Source organism: Triticum aestivum, chromosome 1D (assembly GCF_018294505.1).
Source record: "Triticum aestivum cultivar Chinese Spring chromosome 1D, IWGSC CS RefSeq v2.1, whole genome shotgun sequence".
Lineage (NCBI taxonomy): Eukaryota > Viridiplantae > Streptophyta > Magnoliopsida > Poales > Poaceae > Triticum > Triticum aestivum.
In genome coordinates, this window is record NC_057796.1 from 241,380,592 (window position 1) to 241,392,097 (window position 11,506).

Genomic DNA, 11,506 nt, shown 5'->3' on the forward strand with positions numbered 1-11,506 from the left:
TGCTTTGCCATGACTCACACACATCTTTTTGGTTGAACCTATTTCCAAGTTGCCTCTTTTATATGTTGCTCAACTATTTGTTTTTTTGGAAGTGCTAGGCTTTGTTTCCTACATGCTCACTTGCACTTGTTGTGAGATTCTATCGATTTTGGGGGAGTGATGATCCTATTTTGTGCACTTGGTATCCTAATGCAAATATTCTAAGGAGCGCACAAATCATGGGGAACTTCACTAGTGTCTTTTAGAACGCTTCGTTGGTCTCTTGCACTTGTCGTGAGGTTCTATTGATCTTGGGGGAGTGACAATCCTATTTTGTGCTCGTTGTATGCAATTGCAAAACTAAATTGTGCACAAAACAAGGGGAGCTTCTCTAGTTTCTCTAGAACACTCCTTTGCTCATATCATAATACCTTTTATTCATGTGGCATGTAGGATCATTAGTCTAGTTGTTTCAATTGGTATCTTTTGATAGCTTGCTTCAATTGGTATCGTTTGATTGCTTGAGTTCTTGTTTCTCTCTTTGTTATGCCTTTGTGGCATGTCATTCTTTTGGCAATCTTTGGGCCTCAATATAGTTTGTCTTCCTCCAAGTATTGACCGTTGGATATGTGTATTGCATTCCACTCTCAAGTTGAGAAATAGACAATTTATGGAGGAACACAAGTTATATTGGCCTTCGAAGCCTTTCGCCCATTTTGGCAATCGATGCCAATGGGGGAGAAGTTTCAGAGAGTTTTGTGGAGAAGTTTAGAGAGTCATCTCTTCTTGCTTTGGTTTTGTTCCTAAACTTTTGCATCTCATGCGCATACATTATTGTTGCATGGTATGGTGATGCATAATTCCTTATATAAACTCTCTTGAAAGTGATTGTCATTAATTACCAAAATGGGGGAGATTGAAAGAACATGCGGTGCCCCCATGTTTGGTTTTGGTAATTGATGACAATCTCTATGGACTAATGGTTGCCTTGAGTTATTTTTGAAGGGTTTGTCCATAGGCTTTTTTTTGGAGTCCATTTGTTGGTTTCAAGGAGAGTTTGTGATGACCGAGGTGCTATTAAGGAATTATCCAATGATTGGTCTTACATCATCCAAATGAATAGAGTTGGAAAGATTCAAGGTTGATCAAGACTAAGTACAGAGAGTGTTTCAAGTTGATCAACACACAAAGCGTAGAAGATGTACCAAGAGGGATCAAGCGATCCCATGGTATGGTAAGCATTGTCAATTATGCTTTGTGTACTAACCCATGGTCTTTGTGAGAGTTCTATGTGGGGTTAGGTTATCTTCCATGGGCTTGCGTCAAGAGGAAGATCACATACAACCCATGGAGGATGACATCAAATCAAGGTTGTGTTGTGCAAGTTCAAGTGGAGCATCACGAAGAAATCATGCTTGTAGCTTGCCGTCCATTATTGTATCAATGGACTTGTGAAGATGTGCCAAAGAGTGGCTCACCCATAGTGGAGTATGGGGGAGCAATCAACTAGTCTTCATCGAGCGAATGCAATGAAGAAAGGTGGTCCAACTTGAGGGAGTCAAGATCGTCATCATCTAGCTCAAGTGGACTTCGTGCAAGGCAAATGTTTGCCCTTGATAGGTTTTATATTTTACCGGTCTCATGGTGATAGTTTGGAGACCGGGTTATAGGATCGATAGCCGTACTATCAAGGGGGGCTCTCAAGTGAGTAGCTTGATCGTATCGTTCGTCGAGAGATCAAACCATTGCATCCTTGCATCATGTTTCTTGGTTCTTGTTTGGTTCTCTTTGTGAGTCTTAGAGCTTATGGTCATCTTGATGACAAGCTTGAGTTCATCGAAAACGGAGTTTGCATGCGTCTTTGATGACGGGAAAATGGCGGGCGTGAGACACGCGTCCACGTCATTGATACAGAGTGAAATTTAAATGCATAAAATAAAAGTAGAATCAAACATTGCAGGTACATTATTTCCAGAACCCTTACATTTACATAAAAATTCTGTTAATTACATCTCCGAAGAGAAAACCCATGATTAGGAATTCCGACATTTCTATTACATAGGATTACATCACATGCCTATTACAATATGCTACAATAAAATAAAATAAAAGGAATCCTCCTCGCGATCGACGCTGAACTCCGGCCTGGGGGAACTTGAAGTTTATCCGCGTAGGTTTTCTTCAATGACATTATGTTTGATATTATGTCATATGTTTCTTTACCATGCATGCAACATATTTTGTTCGTGCTTGACTTCATTTATGTTATGGTGTAAATGAAGTTTGATTTTGGCGAGGCTTAATCTGGCCCCATATTTGGATGCATATATTTTCAATATTTGTAACCCACGTCATGGAATTCATATAGGAGAACCCATGCTTAGAGCAAAAGTTCCGTTTTGTTTGGTTGATGGTATATGTCACGGAATTCGTTTGAAAGAACCCACGCCATACTACAATTTTTATTATGCCATGGGATTCATGAGAGAACCCATGTCATATGGTATTTTGCATTTTGTTGACTTATGCCACGGAATTCATCCTCGTGAGAAGAAAGAACCCATGCGCGAGATGTGCTTTATGAACACGAAAGAACCCATGCTTAGAGCATTTTATATGTTCCCCAATCACGACATGTCTACGTGAAGAAAAATATGCATACTTGATTTGAACCACATGGCCAAAACTAAGGGCATATCTACATGAACATGCGAATCCCCGATTTCATGTAGTATCTAGATTCCTCGATCCGAACCCAAAAGGGGCGAACCTAAGGGCATGATTTTATGGGTTTATATTCCTTGATCCGAACCAAAAGGCCGAACCTAAGGGCATGATTTCATTGTATGCATATTCCTCGATCCGAACCAAAAGGCCGAACCTAAGGGGCATAATTTCATGATATACATATTCCTTGATTCGAACCACAAGGCCGAACCTAAGGACAATGTTTTATGAATTATATTCCTTGATCCGAACCACAAGGCCGAAACTAAGGGTATAATTTTATGAGTTTTATGTTCCTTGATCCGAACCAAAAGAATGGCCGAAACTAAGGATATGATTTCATGATATGTATTTTCCTTGATCCGAACCAAAATGACCGAAACTAAGGATATGATTTCATTCTATTTTCCTTGATCCGAACCAAAATGGCCGAAACTAAGGATATGATTTCATGATATGTATTTTCCTTGATCCGAACCAAAATGGCCGAAACTAAGGACATGATTTCCTGAAGTGAGGGAGAGAGAATCCTTGATCCGAACCAGAATGGCCGAAACTAAGGACGAGAGTTCATGGATGAGGGGAAAGGATTCCTTGATTCGAACCAAACGGCCGAAACTAAGGGTATGAGGGTAGTATCATATCTCACCTTCTTCCTTCTTGGAACCAACCAAGATTCCTCCCCTTGCTTCCTTTTCTCACGGTGTGCTTTTTTGTGTAGTATAATGTGTAGTAGAATATTGCTACTAGAGAAGAGGGAAGGAGACCAGAGAACCAAGAAGTAAAATGAGCCGAACCCCTAGAGCAGCCAAGGAGCCTTGTATTTATAGGAGGAGGAGGAGTGCAGCACCAGGAATCCAATCGGTGGGACGTGCCCACGTTCTCCACCTCGTGGGATCGTGTGAGATCATGGGACGTGGGCTGCCTCTTTTACTTATTTGTTTAATTATTAATTGGTGCAACCAGTAGTTTGACTGGTGGGATAGCTGAACTCTTTCTTTTTCTAATCAACTAATCAAAGTATGGGCCTTGGCGTCACCCACTTGCATGTCATCTAGCATATTTTAATGGGCTGGCCTTAATCGGCCATTAGTTAGCGGCTCATTAAGGTAGACGTACACGTTAATTTTTTTTGGATGAAACCTACGGTCCAGCCTTATATGGATATTTGTTATTTGACAAAGTACACCATGCGTATATTTCATTTGCGTGATGTATTCCTTTTTTTAGGCATCGCTTCAATATTTCACCTCGTCAATGGATGCCGAACATTTATCATATAGTCAGTCGACATTCTGGTGATATTTGCGTCTTTTCTGACAATTTTATGTTTGTATTTTCGCCATCAGTAGCAACGTGCATTATCGACATTCGAAAATATATCGCACGCCTATCTTGTCATTCCTCATTTTGAGCGATTGATTATCCTTTTTTAATTGATTATCCTTTTTTTGCCGTTTTGCATTTATATTTTATGTGATTCGTGCCTTTTTAATTTAACGTGATCAAAATCTATGTCAAACAGATTTTTGCCGTTTTGCATTTATATTTTATGTGATTCATACATTTTAATTTATTTTGGTTAAAATCTATGTCAACAGATGCCCCTCGAGGTCTGGGTTCGAAGCGATTTTTTTTTGGACCCAGAGCTCGAAACTTAATTATACATATTTCTTGTGTTTAGAGCACTTCCTGTGAGTATACGTAATCGTGCTGTTTTATTGATATAAATATCACTTTTGAAACGTTGGACCTTTTAGTCAAGTGCATGCCAGTTATACGTGGCTGTGCATTTTCCTTTGTTTTACACATGTTGCCAACCGATTTTGCAACCATGCAAGCTAGAAATCAGGCCACGTTTGAGGTTAGCTGGGTAACAAACTCTATCCGGCTAACAAACTGCGTCCCTTATCCCCTCAACTATCTTTTAAACAGCCAGCTGCCTTCTTCTTTTTCCTTAGACCAGCTAGAAGACATACGAGAAAAGGTCTGCTTCCGTCCGGCCGTGGACGCGATTCTTTAGATAGGCAGGAGACGTTGGAGAAAAAGGTTTGATTCCGTCCGGCCGCGGATGCAATTCTTTTCATGGGCTAGCAAACTGTAGATTGCTTCGCTAGTACCTAGATCAATTCATTGGTTGATTGGTTTGCTATTTCATTGCTCCCAGATTGCTTTCAATTCCTCACAAGATGCACCTCTGTGTGGGAAACTATTGATTCGTCCAGCTTGAGTATGCCCCTTCAGCTCTCTCATTATTAAGCCATGATTTATCTTTTAATGTCTTGGGTGCTCATTTAGTTTATCACCCATCTTTTTATCTCGTAGGTGCAGGAAGACAAGGAGACTAGGTTACGGCTTGGGTCAAATCTTGCTTAGGTAATCTACTTTTCCAAATTGTCTGATTATATTCGTTCGTTGTTGCATTTCTCTCATTCTCTAGAAGTGCCAGGGATATAATGCCCTGAACGCATTGAACTATTTTTTTTGGGGTGTATATAGCCCTGGTCTCTGGATGTGCTTGATCTGTATTTACTACGTGATCCCATGGTCGGCGTTCCGGGAAGCCTCTACCAGGGCTTGGTCCGTCGTTAGACTCGGGGATTATTATATTTGCATGAATTAGTAGATTGCTCACTGTTGGCGTTTCAGGAAGCCTTCATATTGGCTTCGTTCGTCGTTCGACGGTGATTTTTTTTATTTTATATATATGAGTCGATGACTTGATCATCGTCGGTGTTCCGGGAGGCTAATATATTGGCTTCATCCGTCGTTCGACGATGATTTTTTTATCATATATGTATGAATCGATGACGTGATCATCGTCGGCGTTCCGGGAGGCCAATATATTGGCTTCGTCCGTCGTTCGGCGATGATTTTTTTAATCATGTATGTATGAATCGATGACTTGATCATCGTCGGCGTTCCGGGAGGCCAATATATTGGCTTCGTCCGTCGTTCGGCGATGATTTTTTTATCTTATATATATGAATCGATGACTTGATCATCGTCGGCGTTCCGGGAGGCCAATATATTGATTTCGTCTGTCGTTCGACGACGATGCCACTGTTCTTATGCGTGAGGACTATCTTTAATCATGCATACCTCTCTTCTCACATCCCATGTATTTTCATTCTGTATATGCCAACTTTTGATATCGTTGATTTTTTTTGTAGATACTACTTCTCTCATCCTTGTTGTGGGCTGGCTGTTTGGGCACGTCCACCTTGGTAAGTTTTTTTCCTATCTTGTATTTTCTCTTTTGTTCTTTTATCTTTCGATAGTGTTTGGTGCATGTACCAATATGCATATTTTCCTTGCATATAGATGGAGCCGGATGAAGTCCATAGGATGTCTCTATTGCAGCTAGCTAAGAGGCAACTTTTTGAACCAGATACTAATTTGTTGTACAATCCTGTGATAAGGGAACAACTGACACCCCAAGGAAATCCTGAATATTCTAGGCGAGGGTGGACATCAGGCCGCTCCTTCATAGCGCAGTGCTATTATCCTGTCGCTCCTCATCCTAGAGTCGATACAGCTGTCACCCTCGGGACTCACATGATATCCAAAGGATTAGGTTGGGAATTCCACGAGGTTGAATATTCAATAGCTCCCCCTGGGTACGTTGAATGGGGAACTAACATTTTGAAGAATTATTCCATGCATTTGAAAGGTAGTGAAGAGAACACTGACTATATCTATGGAGCCATTTACTGCTCTTTGGGTGAGTACTCTGTATCTCCCCCGCTTCTGAGGGCTTTGTTAGAGCACTGGGATCCTAACACTAACACGTTCTTATTCCCCTGTGGTGAACGCATAATGACTCTTCTTGATATGAACCAAATGGCTGGGCTACCCTTAGATGGTGATCCGTATGAAGAATTTATACCCCCTACTCATGAACTGGATCCTTCTCTGTTGTTGTACCCCAGCTTTTTGCCACAACTCCTTGACATATGGAACAAACTCTCCGAAAGCGGCAATGTAGGCTTTCGGGAATGGTGCGATTACTTCCACAATCGTCTAAACGACACATTCTTTATCAATAGTCTCCAAGACGAGCGCCTCTACACTGCAGCCTATATTACTATTTGGCTCTGTCGCTTTGTTGTTCCAGGTGGAGGGCCATATATTCGTCCCGGGGTATTAGTGATGGCCTCTTGGATCACAATAGGGCGTCGCATATCCTTAGCTCCGCCGGCCCTTTGCTCCTTATACTATTCGCTTCGGCTGATCAGTACTCATCCCATTGGTCCCTCCTTTTTGAAAAGGGCATGGCAAGTCCACTATCTGATCGGATGGATAGGTATATACTTAAGGAAGGTTTTTGGGAATAAATCTAGCACCAAATCACTCCCATTCTATAAACATCCAGCTCCAAAACCAAAAATGTGGAACACTGTCTAGAACTCCACTTTTCCATGATCATGACTCAGCACACAAACTTCTTAGAAAGCACACCCAGATCTCATGGCACCCCTACAGTTTCTCTAAATTAGAAAATGTAGGTCATCTGAATCGGGTTTTCCAAATTTCCATACGTCGGGGTATGCTTCCATGGAGGCGTGTTGAAGAATTTATAGCGGAACCTTATCATCCTGACAGAGTAACAAGACAATTTAGGCTTGACCAAGTGGTGCCTTTTCCTCCCTTCACCAGTCTGTATACAAGACATGATATAGGTATTGCATATGCCTTTTGGCTTCATTTATTGCGGGATGCGGAGGATCCACGCCCCATTCCAGACGATTCTCGCGGCGGTGACTCATCTGTGGCATGGGCAAATTGGCTACATGAATTTCTGAAGCCATTCGCTGATGTATTTGACCAACTTCGCAATGGTAATTTGAATGGGAAGGTCCCTTATAATGAAAGGAGAAAAAATAGGTCCGCACTGCAACGCCATATTAGAGTTCGTCCATTGTCTGATGAGGATTTTAAGGTAGTAAGAAGGGTGGCTGATGAGCACCGGGACCAGCATATTGGTGTCATTGAACAGGAGGAAGCACGTGTCAAAGATCACTGGATGCCGATCCTCCATAGCTACTTACAAGACGTTGCTCTACTCAACCCATGAAATCCAAAGAGGTGAACTAATGGTCCGCGTAAAATTTATCTATTTCTTTATTGTACTAACCAGTACTAATAATATTATCCTTTTATATATGTGGCCGCAGCAAAGTGGCATACCAAAGTCTATTGTTGCAGCTGGTTCTTTCTCTGCTCATCCAGTGCTAGTGGGTAGTGATGATCCTCCAGAAACTGCCCCGGCCACCAGCGGATAGAAGCGTAGAAATTTATCGCCCACTCATGCTGACGAGGAAGAGAGGCTCCCCCTCAAGCGCAAACTTGACTTTTCCCATGAATGTGATTTTTCTGAACCAATAACATTGGACAGTCTGTCATTAGATGTCGAACTCAGTAACTTGGTTAATGATGAAGATTTTGCTCACGTTCTCACAGGAGAAAAGGACAATGGCCTTGGTGACCTCTTCGATTTATCCGTCGAGGATTATACCGCTGGCGAGTGTGGCGCAAGTCGTCCACCTTCCAGCCCGGGTGTGACCGAAGCTGTGCCCCATACCCCTAATGCTCTTGATTTCTTGTCAACTTTACCTGGTAGTTTATTTACTTATGCATTTATTTAATTGGCCGTGTCTATGAACCATCATTATCATCAAATTTTCACGACTCTTCACTTATTTTTTTTAGGTTGCGAACAAGCAAGTTACCATTCGCGAGACCCTGTAATGACGGTTGTATCAGGGGAAGGCGCACAGATGTACTGCAGCTTTGTCAAAGACACGTTTATAGATGCCACGGATACCATGGTGAAACGAGCCCTCGAAGGACTGAATGACTCTACCCGATACCAAGCGACGCATCATGCTTGAGAGCGTTTCTCAGACGTTGCCCAAGCAAGTACCTGAGGTAGCTAAGGTGCATGCCATGTTGGTCGGGCTTATTGACCTTTCCAAGAAATTGGAGGTTGGCCAGACTGAGTTCACGAAGGGATCCGAGCGAGATGAACATGCTGCTGCTGAAGTCGAGCTTAAAATTAAGTCCGTCCATGAAGTTTCCATGGCTGCAATTGGGGATTTATCTGACCTATACAAGAAGTGTGCTGAAATGGAGGTGCAGGAAGCAGCGCTTAAGGTGCGGCTTAAGGAGGCTACCGCCAGTTTGCAGAAGCTTAAACTAGAGAGGGAACAGCGCCGACAAGCACATAATGCCCATCAATCTGAACTGAAGCACTTGGTGAAGAGTCTGCAGGACACCAACGCCGGCAAGCGTACAAGGCTTGCTGAATTTGAACAAAAGACGGCAAAATTAAAGACTGAAGCAAGTCATTTGTTGAACAGCGTGCAGAACTGGCGAGCTCCTTGAGAAGGCCTAGACTTCGCTTAGTTTTTTTAATTATTATTTAGCCATTTCAATTTATCATTTCCCTTTGAATCATTTTAGGTTCAGTACTCAGTTTCACTTCAAATGTAGCAGTACTTTGTTTATTCACGTGGGAACTCCGAATTTTATGCATGATGTGCTAGTACGCCAGTGTTGACGTTGAAGCATCCTTATTTATTTACACTATCGTTGTGTATGGCCTGAAGCCTTATATTTTTATTCTATTTTTTTTATATAAATGCATGTGCGTACTATTTTTTGTACGACGTTTAAGCTTATGATGAAGTCTGGAGCCTGCTTGATGTTTATATTTTTTTATTACTTTTTTTTACGTCACAGTTTATACTCGTAAGTCATTGGAGTTTTTTTTGTGCCCTAGTTTATACTCGTAAGGGTGTGGAGTATTTTGGATGATCCTTTTGTTTCATCACAGTTTATACTCGTAAGTTGTTGGAGTATCTTTTTTTTGGTGTGCTCCAGTTTACACTCATGAGGGTATGGAGTAAGTATGATGATTCGATTTTTTTCCCATCACAGTTTATACTCGTAAGTCGTTGGAGTCTTTTTGTTTGTGCCCCAGTTTACACTCATGAGGGTATGGAGTATCATTTTGTTTTTTATACTCAAGCATAGTAGCGCTTAAGGAATTTTCCATTTATCGGTGGCGGGCAATACTCGCCGTCAGGGGAAATTATCCTGTATGCACCACTAGATGTAGGGACCCTCCCATTTTGGCTCGAACTTTCCTCCCATCCGTCGTGTAACATTCATTGGACGAATGACGGCGAGCACTAGGTCTCCTTGCTTGAATGATCTCCTTTTAACGCGCTTGTCAAAAGCACGCGACATTCTAGCCTGATAAGCTTCCAAATTTTGTAATGCCTGAAGACGTTTCCCTTCAAGCATTTCGAGTTCACCGAGGCGTAATTTTATGGCCTCCTCTTCCGAAAGTTTCTCTCGAACAGCCACTCTGAGCGAAGTAATTTGTACTTCTAGTGGTAGAACTGCTTCTCCTCCAAATACGAGGGAGTATGGTGTCATTCCCGTCGGTGTACGTGTCGTGGTTCTATAAGCCCACAAGGCCTCAAGAAGTTTCTCATGCCACTCACGCTTATTTCTAGACACGACTTTCTTTAACAATTTGCAGAGGGTTTTATTAAAAGCTTCCGCTTGTCCATTAGCTGCCAGATTATAAGCCGTAGAATAGTGATGAATTATTTTGAATTTCGAGCATAACTTATCGACATGCTTATTTTTGAATGGTCCCCCATTGTCAGACATGATACAGGAAGGAACTCCGAAGCGATATATGAGGTGTGTTCTTATGAAGTGCTCCACGTGCTCTCCCTTATCCTCTTTTAATGGTATAAACTCAGCCCATTTAGAGAAGTAATCGGTGGCAGCCAGGATAAATTTATGACCCTTTGATGATGGCGGATTAATAGGTCCTACTATGTCCATTCCCCACATTTCAAACGGCCATGCAATATTTGTGGGATGCAACGACTCATGGGGTTGATGTATGAAATTACCATGTACCTGGCACTCGTGACACCTTTTTGCAAATTTCATGGCGTCGTCAAACATGGTAGGCCAATAGTAATCAAGATGTCGCAATTGATAATATAACTTAGGGCCAGATTGATGCGCCCCACACACCCCGGCGTGCACTTCATTTAAGGCTTCGACAATTTCATTCCCTGCTAGACAGCGGAGGAGGATGCCATCGATGGAACGCCTATATAGGGTATCATTTATACATGTATAGTGAACTGACCTTTTCCGAACTCTAGACCTTTGTGCGGAGTCTAGAGGTAAATATCCATGGAACAAATATTCCAGGAAAGGGCTTCGCCAGTCTCCAACTTTAATCTCGTAGGTATCTGCAGTCATTGCAACCGATGTCGTCGTCTCCTCCTCCTCGGCGAGTATAGGTAGGATTTTGCATTCTTCAACACGAACGTCCATCATTTGATGTGAAGTTAATGACATACTAGCGGCTAAACCTGCTAAGGCGTCAGCCTTTTCATTCTTACTTCTTATAACATGCTGAATATTTAGATCAGCAAACATGGACATGAGCATTTTGGCTCGTTGGAAGTAAGGCCTTAATTCTTCTTTCTTTACCATGTAAATTCCCAGTAGTTGGTTGATCACTAACTGAGAGTCACCATAAACAATGAGTGAATCTAACCCCATATTCAGAGCTAATTCAAGCCTAATTATCAAAGCCTCATATTCAGCCGAATTATTTGAAACCGCTGAAGTTAGGGTGAATGAGTACGGGATTATCCCTTCACTAGGGGTCACGAAGACGACTCCAGCACCTGCCCCTGATCGTCGACATGCGCCATCGAAGTACATTTGCCAACATGTACTAGCAACTGATGTAGTG

At 42.1% G+C, this 11,506-nt stretch overlaps 1 protein-coding gene across 2 annotated transcripts; it reads left to right on the forward strand.

The window, feature by feature from the left end:
* Window positions 1-4,662: 4,662 nt before the first annotated feature.
* On the forward strand, window positions 4,663-9,254 carry LOC123167930 (uncharacterized). 2 transcript variants are annotated; one of them, XM_044585797.1, is made up of 8 exons: window positions 4,663-4,755; window positions 4,874-4,936; window positions 5,032-5,082; window positions 5,880-5,933; window positions 6,031-7,794; window positions 7,884-8,073; window positions 8,170-8,325; window positions 8,419-9,254. In XM_044585797.1, the coding sequence occupies exon 5, from the start codon at window positions 6,031-6,033 to the stop codon at window positions 7,111-7,113; it is 1,083 nt and encodes a 360-aa protein (XP_044441732.1). In that variant the 5' UTR covers window positions 4,663-4,755; window positions 4,874-4,936; window positions 5,032-5,082; window positions 5,880-5,933; the 3' UTR covers window positions 7,114-7,794; window positions 7,884-8,073; window positions 8,170-8,325; window positions 8,419-9,254. The 2 variants fall into 2 exon arrangements, with proteins under 2 accessions (XP_044441732.1, XP_044441726.1); XM_044585791.1 differs by having other exon boundaries at window positions 7,884-8,325.
* The last annotated feature ends 2,252 nt before the right edge of the window (window positions 9,255-11,506 follow it).